Below are 20,364 nucleotides of genomic sequence, written 5' to 3'. Positions count from 1 at the left end.
AAGAAGGGAAAAAAAAAAAAAAAAAAAAAAATAATGTAGTATGATATGATATATTACAATGTAACGTAATGAACATTGTGGAAAGCTCCGGTAGGAAGAATTTCCCTACGCACATGCCTATCGTGATATTTTTTTTTAAAGTACATTTTGCATAGCCCTATTTTTGCCCTTCCGTGTGCTCCTATTGGTTCCAGTCTCTACCAGCTGCATCCCGCGTAACGTACAACAAGTGTGAAAAATTGAACCATTCAGGAGATTTTCCCATTTGCGCTCCCTTTTTTGAGGAAATACACATCACGGGCTGTGACCCCACGGATAAGACGCTAAGAGGGGAGAGAGAGCAAGCTGCTAGAGAGATGACCCCGCCGATGAGCCTCACCCAAAATGAACGTAGGCGTGTACTTTCTAACCGCGTTCCTTTTGTACACATCCCTACTGAATTACAAAACCTTGGTGCACCTGATTACCCCCGCTTCTGGTGAAAACATACAGAAGGGGGACAGCCACGTCTATCGTACCCTTGATCACTACCTGCACGTTTTTTTAGAGTATGGGTTCGTTAGCATCTACCTGTTAGTAGCAATTCAGCCAAACAGAAATGTGTACTCGAAGCGGAGTCCCCTCAACTACCTCTTCGCTAAAGGGTTACTAATATTTTTTTTCTTCTTCCTGTTCCACTTTATCATTAATATAAAAAATAATTTCCCACTTAACATTTTTTTTCTAATCATTACGACATTTCACTTGTCTGAGTTTTTCCTGTCCTTCTTACACAACAAAAATAATTACAACTATTACAACTTTTTAGTGAACCCTAATTGTGGTTACGTTTACTTTTTCATCCTTACGCTGCTTGAGTATTACTCGAAGATTTTTTTTTTCGTCTTGGTGCATTTTTGTGAGAAGTATTTGAGCAAGCGGCTCCTCCAGAACCTCCTCATTGTGAATTATTTTTTCCTCAAGAATTTTTTGCAGAATGGACAAGGTGTATGCACCTACTGCTATGTGAATCAGATCCATTGGGGACAGAGTGGTGGGGGGTTCAGCGTGGGAGCAGCCGCACACCCGGGGGAGCCTTCCTTCCTGCTCCTTCTGCAGAACCGCCTGCGCGTAAGGGGGGAGCTACACAGGGGGGTCTTCTCACTCCCGTTACCAAGACGACATGGAATGTCTTCACAAAGCGATGCAAAAAAGACTGGAGAAGGAGTAGACACATTTCCCACATGTGATGCTTCCCCCCTTGGGAGGACGTACGGAGGGTGTCTCTTCACCAGGGGGTCATCACCCCCCCTTGACACAACCACAACGTGCAAAACATATGATTTAAAAAATTCCATCTACCACAAAATTGTGCACCAATACGCATACATATTGGATAAGTATGAAGTGAAGGGAAGCTACAAGCGAGCACAAAAGTACCACCTCTTGTGGGTTCTGTTATGCGTAGTGTTTTGTTTGTTAGGGTTACTGTTGCGAATATTAGGCTTGCTTCATTGCTCTAGGAACTTTTGCTTCTACGTGTTAAGCACCGACCACTTGGTCGACAAGTGCATAAAGAACAAGCATACGTTGGTGAAGTCCGGTGTGTACAAGTATATGAGGCATCCCTGCTACACTGGCTGGTTCTACTACGCATTGTGTAAGGCCCCACTAGAGCGCGCCGTATGTATGCGTTACGTGATGTGAGGAGAGGCGCACTTTGATGTGGGAAGACACGTGATGCTGTTTACCACCCCGTCCACCGTACATACAACATGTATACGAGAACGGCATCGTTGGGTAGAGGGCGAGATGAACCCAACGAGTAGAACTTCTATCCAGGTGCCCCACTGTACGCATCTAACCAGCGTCTGTGAAATATCATATGACCGCTAATACAAACACCTGTGCCGCATCACTTCCTTTATCTCCCCCCCTCTTCAGTCTTGCAACTGCTCCTCCTCAACCCGTTCTGCTTCGTGTTATGTTTTTTCGTATCGTGGGCATACTTTTATCACACAATCAAAATGGAAGAGACGTACTTGCTAGAGTGTTACGGCGAAGAGTACAAAAGTTACAAGCGGAAAACACCCAACATATAGTAAGGCAACATGGAGGGAAAAAAAAAATATATTCGCTACCCCTTGGGATGGTGTGCATCCTGTTGATGCTGTAAACGTACATAAAAAGTGAATAAAACAGGTTTTTATGGTAACCCTCCATGGGGGTCCATTTTCTTTATGCTCCTAATGGAGTTGCTATATATATATATATATATATATATATATATATATATATATATATATATATTTGTCTTCCCCGTAGTATCCCCTTCATGAAAGGAATTTAATCTGCCTGGAAGAGCATTCCATGGAGGCAGCCACACCAGATGGAGTAGCTCCCCCCACAAAGTGTCGTCAAATATTGTACAAGATTGCCCCTTTTTTTGTATACCATCAGGCGGTTATGCTAAGGTTCTTCATTGCTTCCACCATCATGTCTGCATCGGTGGCAGCACACTCATCAGGCTTCTTGCTCTCGAGGGAAATATTTTCTCCGTTGCTTTTCCATAAGCAGAGAGCTGTGTGCACAGCGTTCGTGTACATGTTGATGTATTTATTGGTGTATAGCTTCTCATCTACGAAGTATTTGAGTTCCTGCGGTGAAAGGGAAGCCACACGTTACGTTGGAGAGAGGTACTTGGCAAAACACACACACACGGACATAATGTGCAGTCGTGCACGTTGCGCCTACTTGCGCACTTCGCAATGACGGTGATGACCGCGCAGATACTCACGTTCAGGGCGCTCTCGTGGGCACTCTCCACGAAGAGACTCGGGTACTCGTAGTGGTTCAGGCAGCGCACGAGTTGGAAGCCTGCAGAAGGGGGGGAGGGATGAAATGGGTTTGCATGCTTGCACAGGTGTCGGCAAAAATGCACGCATGTGCGTGTCTGCTTTTGTACGTATGTAGGTGCCTATCTGTGGTGCACGTGTATTTTATTTATTTATTTTTCCGCCCCACAGTTATGCTCGGCGTTGTAGGAGACGTCCACGGAGCCGTTGTCACCGAACACCTTAACATCAAATATCTTGTTGCTCGAGTTGTGAGAAATATTAAAGTAGCAATTGAGCGAGTCGAAGAGAGCACTGCCCGCAATGGACTTGACCGTAACATTCTCACACTTAACGGAGTAGCATTTTGCAGATACACTTTTTGGCTTGGAAAATAAAAATTCAATAAGGGACATAATTAACACCGTTTTATAAAAAAGGACATTTTCTATACCCTCATTGTCTGTTAAAAATGGCATGAAGGTAGACTCAATTTGAACAGCATATATGTGATCCCCTAACTCGCTGAGTGTATTTTTGAGGTTATAAAAAACACGCTGATTGGTTAAGGCGTTAAAGATATTCCAATAAAACTGCTTGTGCGTTTTTTTAAATTCTTCCTTCACGTCGTATATAATATGGCTGTCCATATTAAAGTTCTTTAGCGACGCTTTTAATTTTCCTAACTTGTTCATATTAATTGTTGGTAAATTTGAACTAAAAATAAAATAAAATTTTTTTTGGTTTATTACATATTCCAAGATTAATTCGTGCAGCTTCGAGGTGGACATTGCTATGAAGAGCAGATGGACGCTGTCCACATTTTGCTGCTCAATAAACTTCAAGACATTGTCGTGGGTGTTCGTTTGTGTATCATACAGGCCGAAGGTGTCCACAAAGCATTTCTTCATTTTTGCGTCGCTGCAGAAGAGGTACTTTATTTTCCACTCCGCGGTTAGCAGCGGGATCCACGTGAAGCCCTGGCCGTCACATAGGAGAAATAGCTGCGGTTTCTTGCGCGCCATTTGTGAGGGGGCATGAAGCGTGTGCGGGTGCTTCCTATGTGGCGTATACCTTCCTAGACGTGATCCAACACGTACACATATGCGTACACCTATACGTGTGTACCTGTTGCTGCGGCAAGGGGGATGCGCCAACCCGGTTTTAGTACCCCTCCTTTTTGCAACGCTCTGATGGAGGAAATACACTGTCGCGACGACGCCAACGTTAGTTTCGCTTGGACAACTGCGCGGGGGTAGACGAAATAGGAAAGACGCCAAAACGTGAAAGTCCACACCGTATTGTCACAAAAAAAAAAAAAAAAAATTACACAAAGGCAACACGCCATGCAAAGCGTAGGTTAACAAAAAAAAAAAAAAAAGGGGAAAAAAAAAAAAAAAAAAAAAAAAAAATTATGCACTTCCCAGCAACCATAAAAATGCACAGACAAAAAGGATAAAATAAATTCCAACGGTCACAGACAATTCCTCTACAGAGCAGTATTTTTTTTTTTTTTTTCCATGTTGACGTAGCTGTGCGAATATATGCATGCGGAATGGGGTACATAAAAAAGGCAATTTATGTGAAGAACTACAACAATGACATGTGTGGAGGTCATGGTGAGCATGCCAATCTGTTGTTACTCCGTGTGTCACTGAAATGGACGCTCGTGCGGTGGGGCTGTTTGACGGAGAAATGGAAATGCATACCGGAAATAGGTGAAGAAGGGAAAGACAATTTTTTTTTTTTGTTCCGCCGAATTGGTACGCAAGGAAGTGGGAAGTTAGCGGCGCCGTTGCCCAAACGACTCGTATCGCGAACTACCCTCGACTATTCTCCTTCGTCACTACGCCATGAGGCCATTAGGCCATTACTTTGGGCACTTTTTGCTCACAGCAGAAGGCCCCTCATCCCCACACACAAGCTAAAATTAATTCATTTTTAACACATCCGCGTGGTGCACATTGCTGTGTATGAAAAAAGGACTTGTTAAGAATTAACCTCGTAGAGGGGGGGTATGACTTTCTACCAAGTGGGAATGCATTTAATATGTAGCGCCATCATATTACCACACGAAAACACAGTTGGCATAGCTGCAAGGTGAGGAACCCCCATCTTTCCTCCCCGACGAGACGCCACATTTTATTGCGTAAAAATGGAGGCACGCTTCTAATATATGTGCAAATGCAGGAATGGTTTGTGCCTTTTCATTTGTTCCTCATTCTATTTTATTTTCCCCCTCTATATACCGATACACACAAGTTATATTCTATACCCCCATGGTGTAAAAGACAAACTGGGGTACCTATAAAAGAAGCATAGCTCAGATGTTCTTTTAATACGAAGCAATAAGGCATGCTTGCTTCGCAATTATTCTGTAGGCCTGATTTCATGCGATTTCTTCCCCCTCAAAAAAAATATATGTAGACCCATGAAACATGCGAACTTGTAACGCGTCCATTTCTGCGTTGTAGAGGCCGCGAGGGGGGTGCATGTGGCACAAGTGTCTCCTGTTGCACAGGCAGAAGAGAAGAAGGTGGGTGGACGCATGAGAAGCTCTTGCGAGGTAGGGTCCTCATGCGGACGTTGCGCTAAGCCTCCACTGAAGCGACGTAGGTGAAGAAGCTCATTTAGGATGGGTCCCTCTCAGCCATTGCCTTTTTTTAAAATATCCGCGTGGGGTGCAATTTTTCCTGCTAATAAAATTTTTTTTTTTTTTTTTTTTTTTGCGCCCTTTCACTGGTGGAGAAATTGCAATGTTAGAAAAAAAAAAAAAAAAATGCTCCTTTTGCAGATCTCCCCCCACTTGTAATAGTATAACCCCATTTGTGGGAAGGAAAAAAAAAAAATATATATATATATATATAAAACGCTCGGGAGGTACAAACTTACACAGCATGTTAGTTAACACGCTGTAAGTGGCCCCATTTTGTTCCTTCCTCCAATAACTGTGCCTTCCAGTGGGAGAAGTTGCCCTCTCGTGTGAAACCTGACACGTGGAGCGACACATTTGTACACCATCTGTTTTTACGGCCCAGTTGACCCCGCCGCCATGCACCACACGCTGCGGAAAATCTTCGACCGCCAAACATGCGATAAAATAGAGAGCATGAAGATCCTCCTAGTGGGGGCGGGAGGAATAGGAAGTGAATTCTTAAAAAATATAATCACCATAGGATGTAGAAATATTGACATTGTGGACATTGATACAATTGACATCACAAATTTGAATAGACAATTCTTGTTTAAAAAGGAAGACGTGAAAAAGCACAAGTCCTTTGTGGCCAAAGAGAGAGCCCTAAAACACAACAAAGGTCTAAACATTAACGCCTACACATTTGATGTGTGCACCATGAAGAGCAGTGACATCGCAAAGTACGATTATGTTGTCAACGCCCTAGATAATATTAAGGCCAGAAAATATGTAAACAAATTATGCATAATGGAGAAAAAAGTTTTAATTGAAGCAGGGAGCACCGGGTATAATGGGCAGGTGTATCCTATTCTTGCAAATGAAACAAAGTGTTACAACTGTGAAGAGAAACCCAAAAATAAAACATATGCCATTTGTACACTTAGGCAAACTCCGTCCTTACCTGAACATTGCGTAGCATGGGGGAGACTCATTTTTGAAACATTTTTTTGCAAAAGTGATAATGAGACTTTGATTGACATTAAGAATCATGTTGAAGAAGAATCAAAGAAGAGAAATATGGACCAGTATGAAATCATCACCTTCATTTTTAACTACCTCTTTTACGATACCATTAAGGAGCTCGCCGCACTTAAGAAGGACTACGTCACGGAGCCCATCCCCATACAGTTCAAGGGGAATACAAAGAAGGAAGACAAATGTGGTGAGACAGAAAAGGAGGGAGGTCGTGGTATCTCCCCTCCTCATGCGGGCGAGCAGAACGAAGTACATAAGAACAAAGACACAGAACCAACTTCCATCACCCTATGCTCTCAAAACATATGGACACAAGATGAGTGCATCAAAATGTACACAGAGACATTCGAAAAGTTGTATAGCTATTTAAACATAAACAAACAAACGGAGGAGTACCTGGTGTTTGACAAGGACGACGATGACTGCATCAATTTCATAACAGCCATTTCGAATTTACGAATGATGAATTTTTCCATTAAGCAGAAAAGTAAATTTGATGTGCAGTCTATTGCGGGGAATATCATTCCTGCCATTTCTTCTACCAACGCGATTGTCGCCTCACTGCAGGCCGCGCAACTCATTCACGTTATTGAGCACCTAGAACGTATGAAGGGGTCCGACAAAGTGGACGCAAAAAACAGTTTAAGGGACAGCAAGGCAAAGCACGTGTGGGTCAAAAGTATCGTCAGCGGAAACAAAATGTTTTCACGGGGAAACATTGTGAACGCCGAAAAATTGGAGCCTCCCAATCCCAACTGTTACATATGCCAACAGCCCACGATAGATATTTATATAAAAAGTTTTAGCGAAATGACGCTGTACGATTTTGTAAAAAATGTGTGCACAAATGAGTTGGCCTTCTTGTACCCATTTCTCGACAAACAGGATAGAAACATCTTCGACTATGACTCCTTTTTGGAGGAGGACGAGGAGTACATAAAGGGCTTACACACCTCACTTAGTGAGTGGGACATAAAAAATGATGAGATTCTTATTTTGACGGACTTTCAAAATGATAAGGACCAACTGGAGATTCACCTGAAGGAGGACCCTACCCTACAGACACCCTACGACATAAAGCAAAAAGTTGTCAAGACTAGGAAAGCGGAGGACCTGCGTGGAACGGACGCGCCACTCCCCAGGTGCGACAAGCGTGTGCCATGTTGCGGTTGCACGGGATGAAGTACACCCACGAATGGAGTTGCAATTGCATAGGAGCGCCCCTCACACACGTGCAACTTTTTTTTTCCCCCTCCCCCTTGTAGCACAAAAAAAAGGAAACACGTAAACCAGGAGGAAGAGCCTCTGAACGATAAAAAGAAGGCGCGCACCCAGAATAAGGTAGAAGAAATCGTCATCGATGACGAAGAATGTGTGAAAGATAATTTGGTGCTAATCGATTGAATGGAAAGACCCCACCTTGTACCCCCGTTACATCGAAATTGTTATTTACGACGACGCCCATTTTGATAACAGAAGAGGGCATCCTCCTATCTGTCTACCTCTTAAACACACAAAATGCTCCTTTTTTACCCCCCTTTATTGTGTTTTACGTCATCAAAGGAAGGGTGCGGGTGTTCATCCCAGAGCACTGCGTCAGAGCAGTGACGAGACACAAATAGACACACGAAGGTTGCGTTAATTCGAAAAGGCAAAGCGGTGAAAAATGCACACATTTTTAATATTCAAAAGGTGAAAAAAAAACATGAAGTTATATCCTTTTAAAATGGAGAAACAAAAAAAAAAAAAAAAAAATTGGTGCAAATGGTGTGTGCACATGATTGTGCTGCACATTTGGCTAGTTTTTTTTTTTTTTTTCCCTTCGTTGTGTTTCATTTTGGCTAGCTGCGCAACTATGGCTACCTTGCTTCCCCAATACGCCTCCCCTACTGACGCAACACCGCGTGTCGCTCAATCAGGATATCCACCTTATAGGCAACAATGTACACATCCACATAAATCGAAACTGCTTTATGAATGCCATTGTCCAATATTTGTATAAGCATACCTCTTGATGGCTTAAAGTAATGATCTATAATGTTGAAATTTTTAAAAAAAACTTTTTTCGAATTTTTATAAACAATTAAGGTTTTATTTCGTATTTGAATGAGGGGGTAGCAAACTTTTCTGAACTGGTCAGGCGAAATTTCATTTTTGCTAAACTGCATTGTGTTGTCATTTCCGACTAGCTCGTTTGACTCATTTTCTTTAATGACTTCGTTCAGGAGGTAAATCAGTTGCACATTATTTATGTTAAAGTTGACTAATTGGAAAAATTTGTACAATAAATTTAAGGGCACGATATTTTCAAACTTGATCTTTTTTGGCTTATAAGTGGAGTCATACGAGTTTATGAATTGTTGGTACTCCTTTGAGGTGTCTCCACACGCCCCATGCTGTTTGTGGGTTTCACCCTCCGGATGGTTATCTCGCTTTCCGCTAACATGCTGAAAGTCCTCTACACAGTGCGCCCCGTCGTCACTCTTACCATTCGCACATACGGCTTTGTTGAGGAAGTTATTGTTGTGTTGTAATATGTCCAAATAAGGGATGACCATATGGGAGGCATTCTTCGCGTTAATAACGTTTCTTATCGTGTCTGCGGTAAAGTTTGATAGCTCTATGTTTTCCAAAATATGCTCGAACTTTTCTTGCCATTTGTTATCATTTCCATTTCTGTTGTGATTGCTATCCTCCCCATCGTAACTCCTCTGAATGCGCTTGAAATAGAAAAAAATGTCGCTCGTGGTGTACGGAAGGAAAATGTCGCAAAAGAGGAGGAGGAAAAAAATGCTACAGTTTTTGTACTGCTTATAATTGTTCAAAATGTAAGTCACATTTTTTAGCATCGTTTCAAGACATAAATTGATGAGGTCTTCTTTGTAGTATTCTCTATATTTTAAAAAGAAGAAATCATCGTAGTATTCTTTTTTTTGTAATTTTTCCTTTAGCGTTTTATCCTTCATGTGTAACTTCTTCACCGAGCTGAATTGGTCTACGATATTTTTGATCTGTTCGAAGTGTTTCTCCTTGAGCGAGTTGTCCAGTTCGCCGTATTTTTTGCGCGTCGAGAGGGGGCCGTTGTCCCTATAGCTTCGCGCATCCATATCCGGATTGCTGCCCGCACGTTGGCCACTTCTCACCTGAGAGAGGAGTCTTCCCCCGTTTGGCATTGGGTAGTTTTCCTTGCCCATCTCGTCATAGTCGTGAATCATGGACAGTATATATTCCACACTTGGCGTATTGTTCTCATTGTAGATATTGTGTACAAAGTATTTTCTCTTCTTCTTCATTTCACACATGACCAATTTAAGCTTCTCGATGTAGAGCATCCGTTCCTGCTCGTTCATGATTTTGAAGTTACAAAGCATGTGGTTGTATAGGCTATGTAGCTGTTCTCTCAGTGCATCGGTGGCGGCTTCGTCATTAGGAGCGCGTTGATTCCTATTTGAACGAATGAGTTTTTCATTTTCTTCTACCCCTTCTGAGGCGTCCTTCTCAATCGCGTCCGCCACAGGATGTTCCAATAGTAAAGTCTGCTCATCAGTCCATTGGGCTCCCTCCTCCATGGGCACAGTGCCACCACCACTGTCTTCATTTAAAAATAAACTCAATTCTAAGTCATACAGGGAGTGGTCAAAGAAGTGTAAATCCACGTAAGAAAAAAGCAGAGCCATTATGCTGGACACCTTCAAGTCGTGTATTTGCTTTATCATAATATTTTTTATGACCACAGTCAGGTGAATTGAAAAGTAGGAGTAGTAGGACAGGCTGTACAAACTTTCCAACACGTTGACCAGGTAGCTACTATCGGCATTTTTAAAAATTAACAAAACCTTGTTTAAGTCGAACTTGTAATTTTTGACGTCAAAAAATGGGTACGCGCTATGGGAACTCTTAAAATAATCGTCCTCCTTCAGTGCACTTAGCCCTTTGATGAATAGGGAGCCCTTGTACTTGCAACTCTGGTTTGTTCGCTTCGCCGCGGGGTGGCTATTCAGGGGGGGTGGTTCCTTCGTTTGGTGGGTGTTTGTTGCTCCATAGGGCCGATAACCAAGCTGGGTTCCGCCACTAACAGGTGTATCAACGCCGCTAAACGAGCTGCGCGTGTTGAGGTTGGCCGAGTGGGGCCTGTTCATTGCGACACCCTTTGGGATCTCCCCCTTAGGGGAATGTTCCTCCACATAAGAAACGTTCCTTCCCCCGTGGGCACCAGCCAAAAGCTTCTGCTCATTCGAAATGACCAGCAGAAGAAGCAAGATGAAATCTTCATCCCGCAAATTGAGTAAGCTCAAAATGTGTAAAAATTTACACGCACACTTAAAAGATATATCATTATATTTATAAGTGAAGAGAAAATTGAAAATGTCAAATATGAGCTCATCGGTGCTCTGACTTCGTTTATTTTTAATGTAGAATTTCGAGAGGGCTAAAAGGAGGTGCTGCAGTGAGGTCACATTCACGCTGTGCATGTATTTATACGTGACCGTTCTGACCTCTTCATATAATTCTGTGGGAAAAATATTTATCTTGGACAGGCACGAAATTGATATGCAGAAGGAATTTATGTTCATATTTTTGAAGACGATTAGTTTGTTTACTATTGCTCTTATGAGTTCGTTTTCAAGGGGTACAGTTTGGGCGTCGCTCTGGTGGGGCATGCCTGCTCGGTTGTCTCGTGCGATGTGGTGTTCTCGTTCGACGTGATTATCTCGTTCGATGTGGTGGTCTCGTTCGACGTGGTTTCCCTGTTGGGCACTTCCAGGTGGACCTGGCACTATGGACACCTTCCTCCTATCTATGAGGTTGTTGAGCCCGTAGAGCAAGCAGGACAAGCCGTACTCATTAATCTTATCAATCTTTTTAATAATTTCTGTAATGACCCTCTGGTAAAAAAGGGGGTCGATATTTCTCACCTTGAGTTTCCCCCAGGAGTACAGCAACGCAACGAGAGAGTGAATGTTCGCGTCATTCACTTCATCGAAAAAATTACTTTTGTCCAGGGAAAAAAAATTATTGTTAAACAGCTGGTACTTGGCTAAGCTGTTACAGATGATAATGTTGTTACTCAGAGAAATATTTTTTTTCTTGTAAATCAAAATGTTAATAATTTTATTAAGAAACAAAAGATCGTGGTCGTTCCCGTTGTACTTCAAATGGTTAGTAAAGAGGGTTACTATATCCTTCTCGCAAAATTCGTTTAAGAGAAAAAAGCAAAATTTGTTTAAATAATTTCCGCATTGCGTGAAATTGTGTTTGTTTAGAAGGAGAATCATATTGAAGACTTCCCTCTTGCGGACTGAAATAATGCTGTACTTCAATTTGGCGTCGTGGAATTGGAGGATTTGACGAGGGGTGCTCTGTCCACTCGATCCATTCGTCCCATTTGAGTCATCGCCGCGAACGTGGCCAATTTGGTCAAAATTTTCCCTGCCACTTATTCCCCCCAGCGAGGCGGCGAACTCCTGGTGGGCCCTCTGCATGCCACGGAGGAATTCCCGCCTCTTCAACGCAAAATTAGACGACAACTTCCCGCGTGGGGAATCACGACGGCCTAATAGGGTTAACCGGTCACTACGAACTGAAGCTACTCCCTCGAGTGTGTCTCCCTGCGGGGGGGGTGTAGCTTCTTCCTCCCGATTCTTGGGAGCACTTACGGAGATGTGTTCCCTTATCCTCTTCGTAACCGCCACAAGCGGTTTATAAAACTGCCTCCTCTCAATCTGCACCCCCTTCAACTCATCTTCATATTTGTTAAAAACGCTTCGATAATTCAAAAAGTTAAAAAAAATGCTGAGAGGGGGATGTTTATTTTCCTGCTTTTCTGAACTGTACAGGTAAAAATTGTCCAAATAAATTTGCCGATATTTTTCCATGAGGCTGTCCGATCGAAAAATTTCATAAAAAAGAAACAAAATGAAGGCCACATTTTTCTCTCTACTCTGATAATTTTTGTAAGTGTAGGAAATTTTTTCCTTCAGGAGTTGATGGTTACTTGATCTTCTATATATGTGCACACGCCTTTCCCCTGCCCCTTCATCATAGTGTAACATTTTTTTTTTAAAAAAGTTCAGAAAAAAGGTAGAGTAATTCAAATTGGTAAAAAAGGGGATTAAATAAAAGTGAAAATGCACAATGATGTTGTTTAAAAATTTGAGAAATTCAGTTAAGTACAATTCGAAGAATTTATTTTCGCTTGCTGGGATGTGGCTGAAGTACTGAAACAGGAATAGAGGATTGTAGACATAAAAATTGGTGAAGTACACAGCCTTCATATATTTGTACATCCTGTCGTCGTAATTATTTGCACACACACAGAGGAACGCGTTCAGTACGGACTCCTTCAGTGTGTATCGACTTAAGGCGTTCCGCGGGGGGACCTTTCCCGACTGGCACGCGTCTTCAACGTTGCTATCGTCAACATTGGAGTGGTTAAGCAGGCTGCTTTTCAGCTTATTGTTTAGCAGCTCTTGTGGGGAGCTGTCCTTCCCCCGCGCTGCAAATTTTTTTTTTTCATTTTCGTAAAATTTTAAACATTTGTACTGGTCAGACTTTTCAAAAATTTCCTTGTAGACTCCCAAATGGTTTGTCCTGTGATTGTAAGAAAAGTATTTAATTTCGTCTTTGTATATTTCGTCCCTTGGTGTTACGTGGTTTTCGTTTTCCTCCTTCCTTGCCCTGTGTCCACCGCGCCATTTCCTCGGGTCGCTTTTCCCCCCCTGGTGCGCCCAGTTTCCGGGCCTCTGCGGGTGCCTTCTGTCCGCACAAGGGGGTTTGCTCCGGTCGGGGGGGGATCTCACTTCTGCGATGTCATTACTGTGCGGGCGGGATGCCCCTGGCTGGATGCCATTACTAGGGGGGGTGGACGCATCTGCTGCGACGCCATTACTGGGGGGGGGTGCCTCTGTTGCTCTCGCCTGGACGCTGTCATTCACAAAACTGACCACGTCGAACAAGTAGACGCCCTGGGCGGGGGGCTTCTCCGCGGCCCCATCTACATTAGCAAAGAACGCGTCGTCGACAATACGTTGGTAGGTGAGAATCACTGACCTGTCGTCCCTCCCCAAATGTCCATTTTTTTGGCGCCGCCCGAGCAACTCCACCTTGTTCGTGAAAGCCTCTAACGCATTCAGCTTGAAAAATTCACAATTCTTAAAATCAACACTTAACTTAAGAAGAAGAAAAATGTGATAGAGACTCGCTCTGTGGATGTGTCTCTTGGCTGTACCCATCAAATGCTTAACATTGTTAGCAAAAATGCACTCAGTGAAAAATTTTTTAATGTGATGTCTTCTGTTCCCTCCTAGGGGAAGAAACTTAAATTTGTTTTTTTTCAGACGTTCTATGTCTCTCCTAGCAAGGGTTAAAACATCTGCTTTTGCAAAATTATAGTAATGGGTGTTTTTGCTTTTGTTCATTGCTGCGCTGTCTTCATTTCTGCCTCTGAAGAGGGAAACTATTTCGTTGTACTTGGTGTTCGTCGTCAGTTTAACCCTCTCTTCCACCTTTTTCTTTTTATCCACCACGTATGTATTTCTGTCCCTATTTTTTGTGCCGCTTCGGTAGAGGTAGCATTTTATGTTGGTGTTTGCGAAGCTGGGTTTCTTTCTTTTCAGGGGAAACTTTGGCATAATTGTTCATTTTTTATGACCACAGGGGGGAGGAAAGGAAAGGGGCAAGCAGAACATTCGCCACACCTTCCATCTGCGAAGCGGCCGTGTGGTGATACACGTACACGTCTCTTCGACCAGTCTGCCTGCTACACAAGTTGTGTACCTTTTTTTTATTTTATTACTTTTTTTTTTTTTCCCCAGTGAACGGGTCCAATTATGGCATCCATACACTTATGCGCAGATTAGTGTATCCTACATACACGCATACGAAAAACCAAAAATGTTTACGCGTTCATCTGTCCCGTACGGACACGGTGAGAAAAACATCCACGGGGGACAAAAAAAAAAAAACAAACTCGCCCTTTCCGCGACGATGAGGTGTGGGCGGGGGCATAACAATCTCTTCCGCGTGCAAAGCGCGTGTTTTCGGCAAAAAAGGCGTCATAAAAGTGGCTACTCTTTTTGCCAATCATTTCCGCGGCTGTTTTTTTACCAGTCGTTTGCGGAGTATCCTTTATGTGGATTGCTGGTGCGACTCATTTTTAACCCGCCTTCTATGCGGGCTGTGCTGTCGGCTCGGTTGGCTCCCCTTTTTGCGGCGGCGCGGGCTGCGCAACGTTACTTTCCTCGCAAGGCCGTTGGGGCTGCCTCTGGGCGCCCACCCCACATATGCATGTAACACATATAAAGTACATGGATGCTCATTTTTGCCGCGGTTTGACTTTGACTCTATACCTTTTTTTTATGCCGCCTCTTTATAATTATTATTATTTTTTTTTTTTTCCAGAGAAGTCCACCCCTTTTTTTTAAAGAGCACTCTTTTTTCTTTTTTTCCGTTTTTCAATTTTTTTATAAGTTAAATTTTTTTTTTTTGGCATATAATTTTTTTTTTTTTTTTGCGTAAGATTAATTTTCCCTGCATAGGTTGGCCACCCACCGATCTTTGAAAATGTTTTCCACTTTTTCTGCAAGGCAGATGGTGGCTGCTTTTCCCGCCCCTTGATAAATTAAGGATACCCCCTTTCTGCTATTTTCTTCTGTTCATCAAACGAACTGTTGTGCATCCCTCTGGGTAGAAAGTTGCTTACGGGGACAAGTTGCAGAAGAAGGGGGGTAGCGTATACCCGCGGCCCCTACAGAGTATAATTTATACGCGTGACATATCTTGACTTTTTCTCCTTCGCTGCGCCCCATCATGAAGCTCTCCAGCAGTCTGAGCGACCTGTTGGCCAACTGCAGCAGCAGGAAGGCAGACAAGGAATGCATAAAACACGTGAAAAGCGTCCTGAGTGAGAAGAACAAAAAAAGGGAAGAGCAAACCAAAGAGCTATTTGAATTTTTGGCCAACGTAATTTATGAAGACTTAGAAAGAGACATTTTAAAAATAAACATTTCTAACTTGGAGGACAAAAAAAAAAAAATTTTGTTCAACAATTTGAGAAAGCTATTTAAAATTTTAATACCCTTGGAACAGGAAAATGGCTACCTGGAGGTACTCTGCGATTTTCTTTTTTATTTGTTTAAGTACATGCGCAGAGTCAACGTGAAAAAATGTTACAAGGTGGTGAAGAAGGTTACTAGGATGGGCATCGCGAAGTTTGATAATGCGGATGATGTGAGTGGTGACCAGGGTGATCAGCATGACAAGGCGAACAGGAGCCCCTTTCGAATGATGCCCTTCCTGCTTAGTAGCAACATCCTCATCTACCTCGAAGTTCTAAAGAGAGAAGACAGCAAAAATTTAGTGCAGGAGGAACACTACTTTTACCAAAGTGTGAAGAACACCATGATGAGCAAGAAGTACATTGTGATGTTGAGCCAAGTGATGGGTAATGTAGTGACCAGTTTCCCTAACTTCCCCCTTTTCATCGACACAGCGTTTAACCTATTCCTTTACGTACGAAATGGGTTGGTTCCCTTTTTCCTCAAAAATGTATACAAAAGGATTACAGATTTGTTTCAGTTAAAAGAAAAAGAAATGAACACAAGGTTCACTGTGAAGAAGTACTACGGGCTTTTATTTTATGTGTACTTTTTGTACAAATTGAAAATCATTACCTTTTTGTATTTAAACCCTAGTACCACCTATGGCTTGCTAAATGACTCTGTTCAATTCAGCACAATATTGGATCTCTACTCCAACGTTTTGAATGACTATAAAAATGTGTTGCATTTATGCTTCACCATTATAAGCAACAAGAAGAATAACAAAACGATTATGAACACTTTTTGTTTAGCAGTCATCTACTTGGTAAATCTCCTCCATTCTAACCACAACGACATTATGAACGTATTCCCAGAGAACGCAAAGAATAATAATTGCCCTTTGATTAAGAAATATAAAGATGTGTTTTCCATGTACCGCAAAGTGTTTGACGCCCTCTTTAAGCTGAGCGCAGGGCCTGCCTTTAACCTCTCCAAGGTGAAGCTCTCCGTGCTTAGCAACCTCTCCTCGGGAAAATTCAATAATCATTTCGTATCGAAGAGGGAGAAGAAGAGGAAGGAAAAGTGGGCGCAGAGACAGAATTATACCACCAAGGAAGGACAGACGCGGGAGGGGATGGACGCTCATACGAATAATGCAGATCAGAATGAGGAAGACCTCCATAGCAAGAATCGCCACCGTGAAGCCAACAACTTGATCTCCCAGTGGTTAGCCAAGAAAAAGAGCCAGTGGAGAAAACAAGAATTGGTGCAATTAACTTATAGGACCATAAGTGAGCATGATTATTCTTGCTTTGTCGTTTTCTCCTTTCTGTATATCCTGACGAGGAGATTTATAAGATTGTATGACTTCTCCCCCGTCCTACACGACATTGTTTTTTACAAGCCTTTCCGCATTGGCGAGATCATTATGGAGGCTTCCAATGCAAGTAGCAAACAGAGTGGCAAGAAAATTGACGGTGGAAAGAAAACTGGAAGCGGAAAGAGCATCTTGTCTGCACAGAAAATACCAACCACGGAACTCTCCAACATCCTCTACAGCAACGCCTTTTTGAATTTACTCAAAGATAAACTGTGCCTTTATCTCAACATTGATGGCAATATACTGAATCTCTTTTTTATGAATGAGCTGTACAAGTTTGTTAACAACAGGGACTTGAATTACAAAAATTTGCACTACCTCTTGGCCCACGACACGGGCACCAAGTACCACCGGATGAATGTGCTGCTCCTCCTGCAGAAGATTGTCCTGCGCAATGTGCTCAGATACGCCCTCTCGCTGGGGGACGACGCGAGCAACGGGGAACAGAACAACGAAGGGGACAATAACGGAGAAGCGGTTGGCGGCCAAGTGGATACTGCCCACTTGCACGCGGGGGGAGCCAGCCAAGTGGCCTTCCTCTTCGCCAAGCAAAACAAAAAGCTGAAAACACTCAACTTGAACGAGTTCGCCCTGGGCACCAAGGAACTAAAGGCCACTGCGGAGAAGAAGGAAGAAAATACATTCACCATTTTAAGGAGCATCGATTTTGTGGACATCAACAGCAGTGCTCAGAAGAAGAACCTGCAGTTCGACATGAATATAATTAACATCGCCGTAAATCAGCTAACCAAGGAAAGCTTCGCCACATTAAAATCACTCATCTCATTGCAAAATAAGAATAAGGATCAAACCAAAATGTACCTGAAGAATTTGTTCTCCCTTGAAGTTTTACTAAAATGCACGTACAATTTTGTGAACAAATTTTTGACCATAATTCATCTGACCAAGTCAGGTAAAAAATGCATACTTTGTTGTAACTGCAAAAGGCAGCACATTTTGTGCACAGAAGATTATTACGAGCAAGTTAAGAATAAGAAGAAGAAGATACAAACAACAGAAAGGGAAGTGCACCTACAGTTTGAACCAACGTTTGGCAAAAGATGTGCCAAAAGAAACAACATCGTAGTTGTAAAAAAAATTATTAAATTGTGTGTTTCGATCATGAAGAAGGGAAAAAAAGACACAGCTGAGGAGAAGCAGGAACGACGACATTGTAATGTTCAAACGGTGGAAGAATTATCCAAAGTTATAATTTTCCTTTTTAACCTTTTGATATTTAACATGACTCATACTTTAAGCAGTACGCTGCAAAAAAAAAACAGTGACTCAAGGGTGAACAGGAAGAAGTTCCAGAAAAGGTATCGAAAAATTTTCCTGGACGCAAACGCTTTGGTCAAACTGGCAAATGCCCACGACTTGCAAGGACCTCTTTCAGACGAGTTAAAAAAACAGATAATCCTTTTCTCGAAGAATTATGTGCCCCTAAGCAAGCTGCTCAGCTGCAGTGCTTACAAAAATGAGTTTTTACTTTTTGCGACGCACAGCTTCTTGCCCGCGAACAGAAGGAAGGGTTTGAAAATTTCCAAGCGCATGCACAGAATGCTGAAGGAGTTGTCCCCGCGGTATATGATCGAGGAGGGAGCCACGGAAAAGGGCGTAGAAAATGAAGAAGATGGTGATCAGAAGGACGAACAAACGGAGGGCCCCACGGAGCAGGTGGACGACCTAACAGAGGACCAACGTGAGGAACGGGACCATCAGACGGACGACCCTGAGGATCAGGCAGATGGCCTAACGGAGGACCCACGCGAGGGACGGGACGATCAGACGGATGACCCAAACGAGGAGGGCGACGGCCAAAGCGACATCGTCGTGACGAACAGCTTCCTGCTGGACATACTGGCGGAGGACCCCAAGAAGGAGGAGAAAAAAAAGAAGCAGAAGAGCGGAGACCTGGCGGAGAAAAAAGAACGAACAGATCTGTTTTACAACGTCACGTATCTGCTGAAGCACCTGAAAGGAAACTTGAAGGACCAGAGTGCCGAGGACACCGTGAGGACGTTGTGCTACGTGGCTCTATCCCTGGCAGTTATCTCGCGCAAGGAAAAAATGAGTGTGCGTTTGGGGGAGCAGTTCGAAGGGGGTAGCGTTGAGGGTAGCGTCGAGAGTAGCGGCGAAGGCAGCACCGATGAAGAGGATGACGAAGCCGTTGGAGAAGCCACTGAAGAAGTCCCTGAAGATGTGTCTGAGGACGTCCCTGAGGAAGTCCCTGAGGATGACTCTGAAGAAGCCGCAGAAGAAGGCGACGAAGCCCAGCCCAGCGGGGACAGCAAGGCCTCCACCCAATCGCGCCCCGCTATGTACACAGCGGACCTGCGCGCCCTGGACAAACAAATAAAGCACATCATGATGAGCTTCAAAGTGAAGAAAGAAATTGTAGCACATGACAAAAACAGATTAATCGAACTCATAAAAAAGAGCGTCGTAAGAATTGTGAAGATAATAATAAAGGAAACAAAAAACACAGAGCTTTTAAAAATTATGATAAAATGTTTAGAGCATTATAACATGATAGAAAGTCGAGTAACCCGTAAAAGCCACATAGTGATTAATTACTTACTCGAGTTTTTAAAAATCATTTTCTTCTTTCCACAATTGAGGAACTGTTATTCAAGATACTTAAACCTATTCTTCAAAAGCGCCTTTGTACGGTACTTAAATATCAGTGAGCTTTTTAACGGAATGTACAAGAAACATTTTGCAAACATCATTAAAAAATTTTCGTCCGATTTTGATGTTACTTTTTACCTGAACAGTCAGGTAAAAACGGAAGTTATCCAATTAGAGGAAAGGGAATTCATTTCAAGACAGATTATCGCTATTTTTAAAGATTGCAGAAAAAAAAGAGTGAACAAAATTATACGTGATGATATATGCAATGATTATATTTCCAACTTACTACGTCAAGGTAACACGAATGAAAAAAGTTTGCTAAACACATTTAGCTTAAATGAATTGTCCCACCTCATTCATCACATTTGCTTATACCTTAATAACATATTGACGAGTAACAACGCCTACTTATTTAACAAAAAGGTCACACTGAATTTGTTGGGATTAGTAAAAAAGATAAAAGCCATTACGCACATGCAAGGGGATCACAACTTAGTCCTTTTTAAGGACCAGCTGGCACACACACACATGGCAGAAGTTCAAAAGTTTCGTACTCTCCTGGATGAACGCATAGAGAGCCAGAGTATACAAATTAACATTAATGACTTTCACAAAAGGCTTACGAGCATTTTGCAGGATGAGGCGCGGTCCAGCGGGGTGAAGCGGCCAAATGGGTCGCATGCTTTACCGGGCGGGAAGCGCCTGCGAAGTGGCTAAGTGGTGAGGAGGTCAAGAAGGGGCTACGACGTGGCTTCGACCATGTTGTGGGCCACTTGATGGTCAACCGCTTAATCCGCCCCGAAGCGTGTGCAAAAAAAAAGAGTGAAC

General features: G+C 42.8%; 5 protein-coding genes across 5 annotated transcripts; 3 read left to right on the top strand and 2 right to left on the bottom strand.

Moving 5' to 3' along the window:
- Positions 1-384: 384 nt before the first annotated feature.
- On the top strand, positions 385-2,081 carry AK88_01580 (uncharacterized protein; the record flags this gene model as incomplete). The annotated part of the gene is made up of 2 exons (XM_012479215.1): positions 385-1,639; positions 1,924-2,081. 2 exons carry the CDS (start codon positions 385-387, stop codon positions 2,079-2,081), a joined length of 1,413 nt encoding a protein of 470 aa, XP_012334638.1.
- Positions 2,082-2,435: 354 nt separating this feature from the next.
- AK88_01579 (uncharacterized protein) lies at positions 2,436-3,838 on the bottom strand (the record flags this gene model as incomplete). Its single annotated transcript, XM_012479214.1, has 3 exons — positions 2,436-2,636; positions 2,777-2,856; positions 3,004-3,838. 3 exons carry the CDS (start codon positions 3,836-3,838, stop codon positions 2,436-2,438), a joined length of 1,116 nt encoding a protein of 371 aa, XP_012334637.1.
- Positions 3,839-5,865: 2,027 nt separating this feature from the next.
- Positions 5,866-7,887, top strand: AK88_01578 (uncharacterized protein; the record flags this gene model as incomplete). The annotated part of the gene is made up of 2 exons (XM_012479213.1): positions 5,866-7,625; positions 7,749-7,887. 2 exons carry the CDS (start codon positions 5,866-5,868, stop codon positions 7,885-7,887), a joined length of 1,899 nt encoding a protein of 632 aa, XP_012334636.1.
- A 482-nt stretch (positions 7,888-8,369) lies between these two features.
- AK88_01577 (uncharacterized protein) lies at positions 8,370-14,114 on the bottom strand (the record flags this gene model as incomplete). The annotated part of the gene is made up of 1 exon (XM_012479212.1): positions 8,370-14,114. The coding sequence occupies one exon, from the start codon at positions 14,112-14,114 to the stop codon at positions 8,370-8,372; it is 5,745 nt and encodes a 1,914-aa protein (XP_012334635.1).
- A 1,177-nt stretch (positions 14,115-15,291) lies between these two features.
- Positions 15,292-20,253, top strand: AK88_01576 (uncharacterized protein; the record flags this gene model as incomplete). Its single annotated transcript, XM_012479211.1, has 1 exon — positions 15,292-20,253. The coding sequence occupies one exon, from the start codon at positions 15,292-15,294 to the stop codon at positions 20,251-20,253; it is 4,962 nt and encodes a 1,653-aa protein (XP_012334634.1).
- Between the last annotated feature and the right edge of the window lie 111 nt (positions 20,254-20,364).

This window comes from Plasmodium fragile, assembly GCF_000956335.1.
Source record: "Plasmodium fragile strain nilgiri unplaced genomic scaffold supercont1.14, whole genome shotgun sequence".
NCBI classification, from domain to species: Eukaryota; Apicomplexa; class Aconoidasida; order Haemosporida; family Plasmodiidae; genus Plasmodium; species Plasmodium fragile.
The sequence above is the reverse complement of the archived record's forward strand: the minus strand, read 5'-3'. Positions and strand labels throughout refer to the sequence as shown.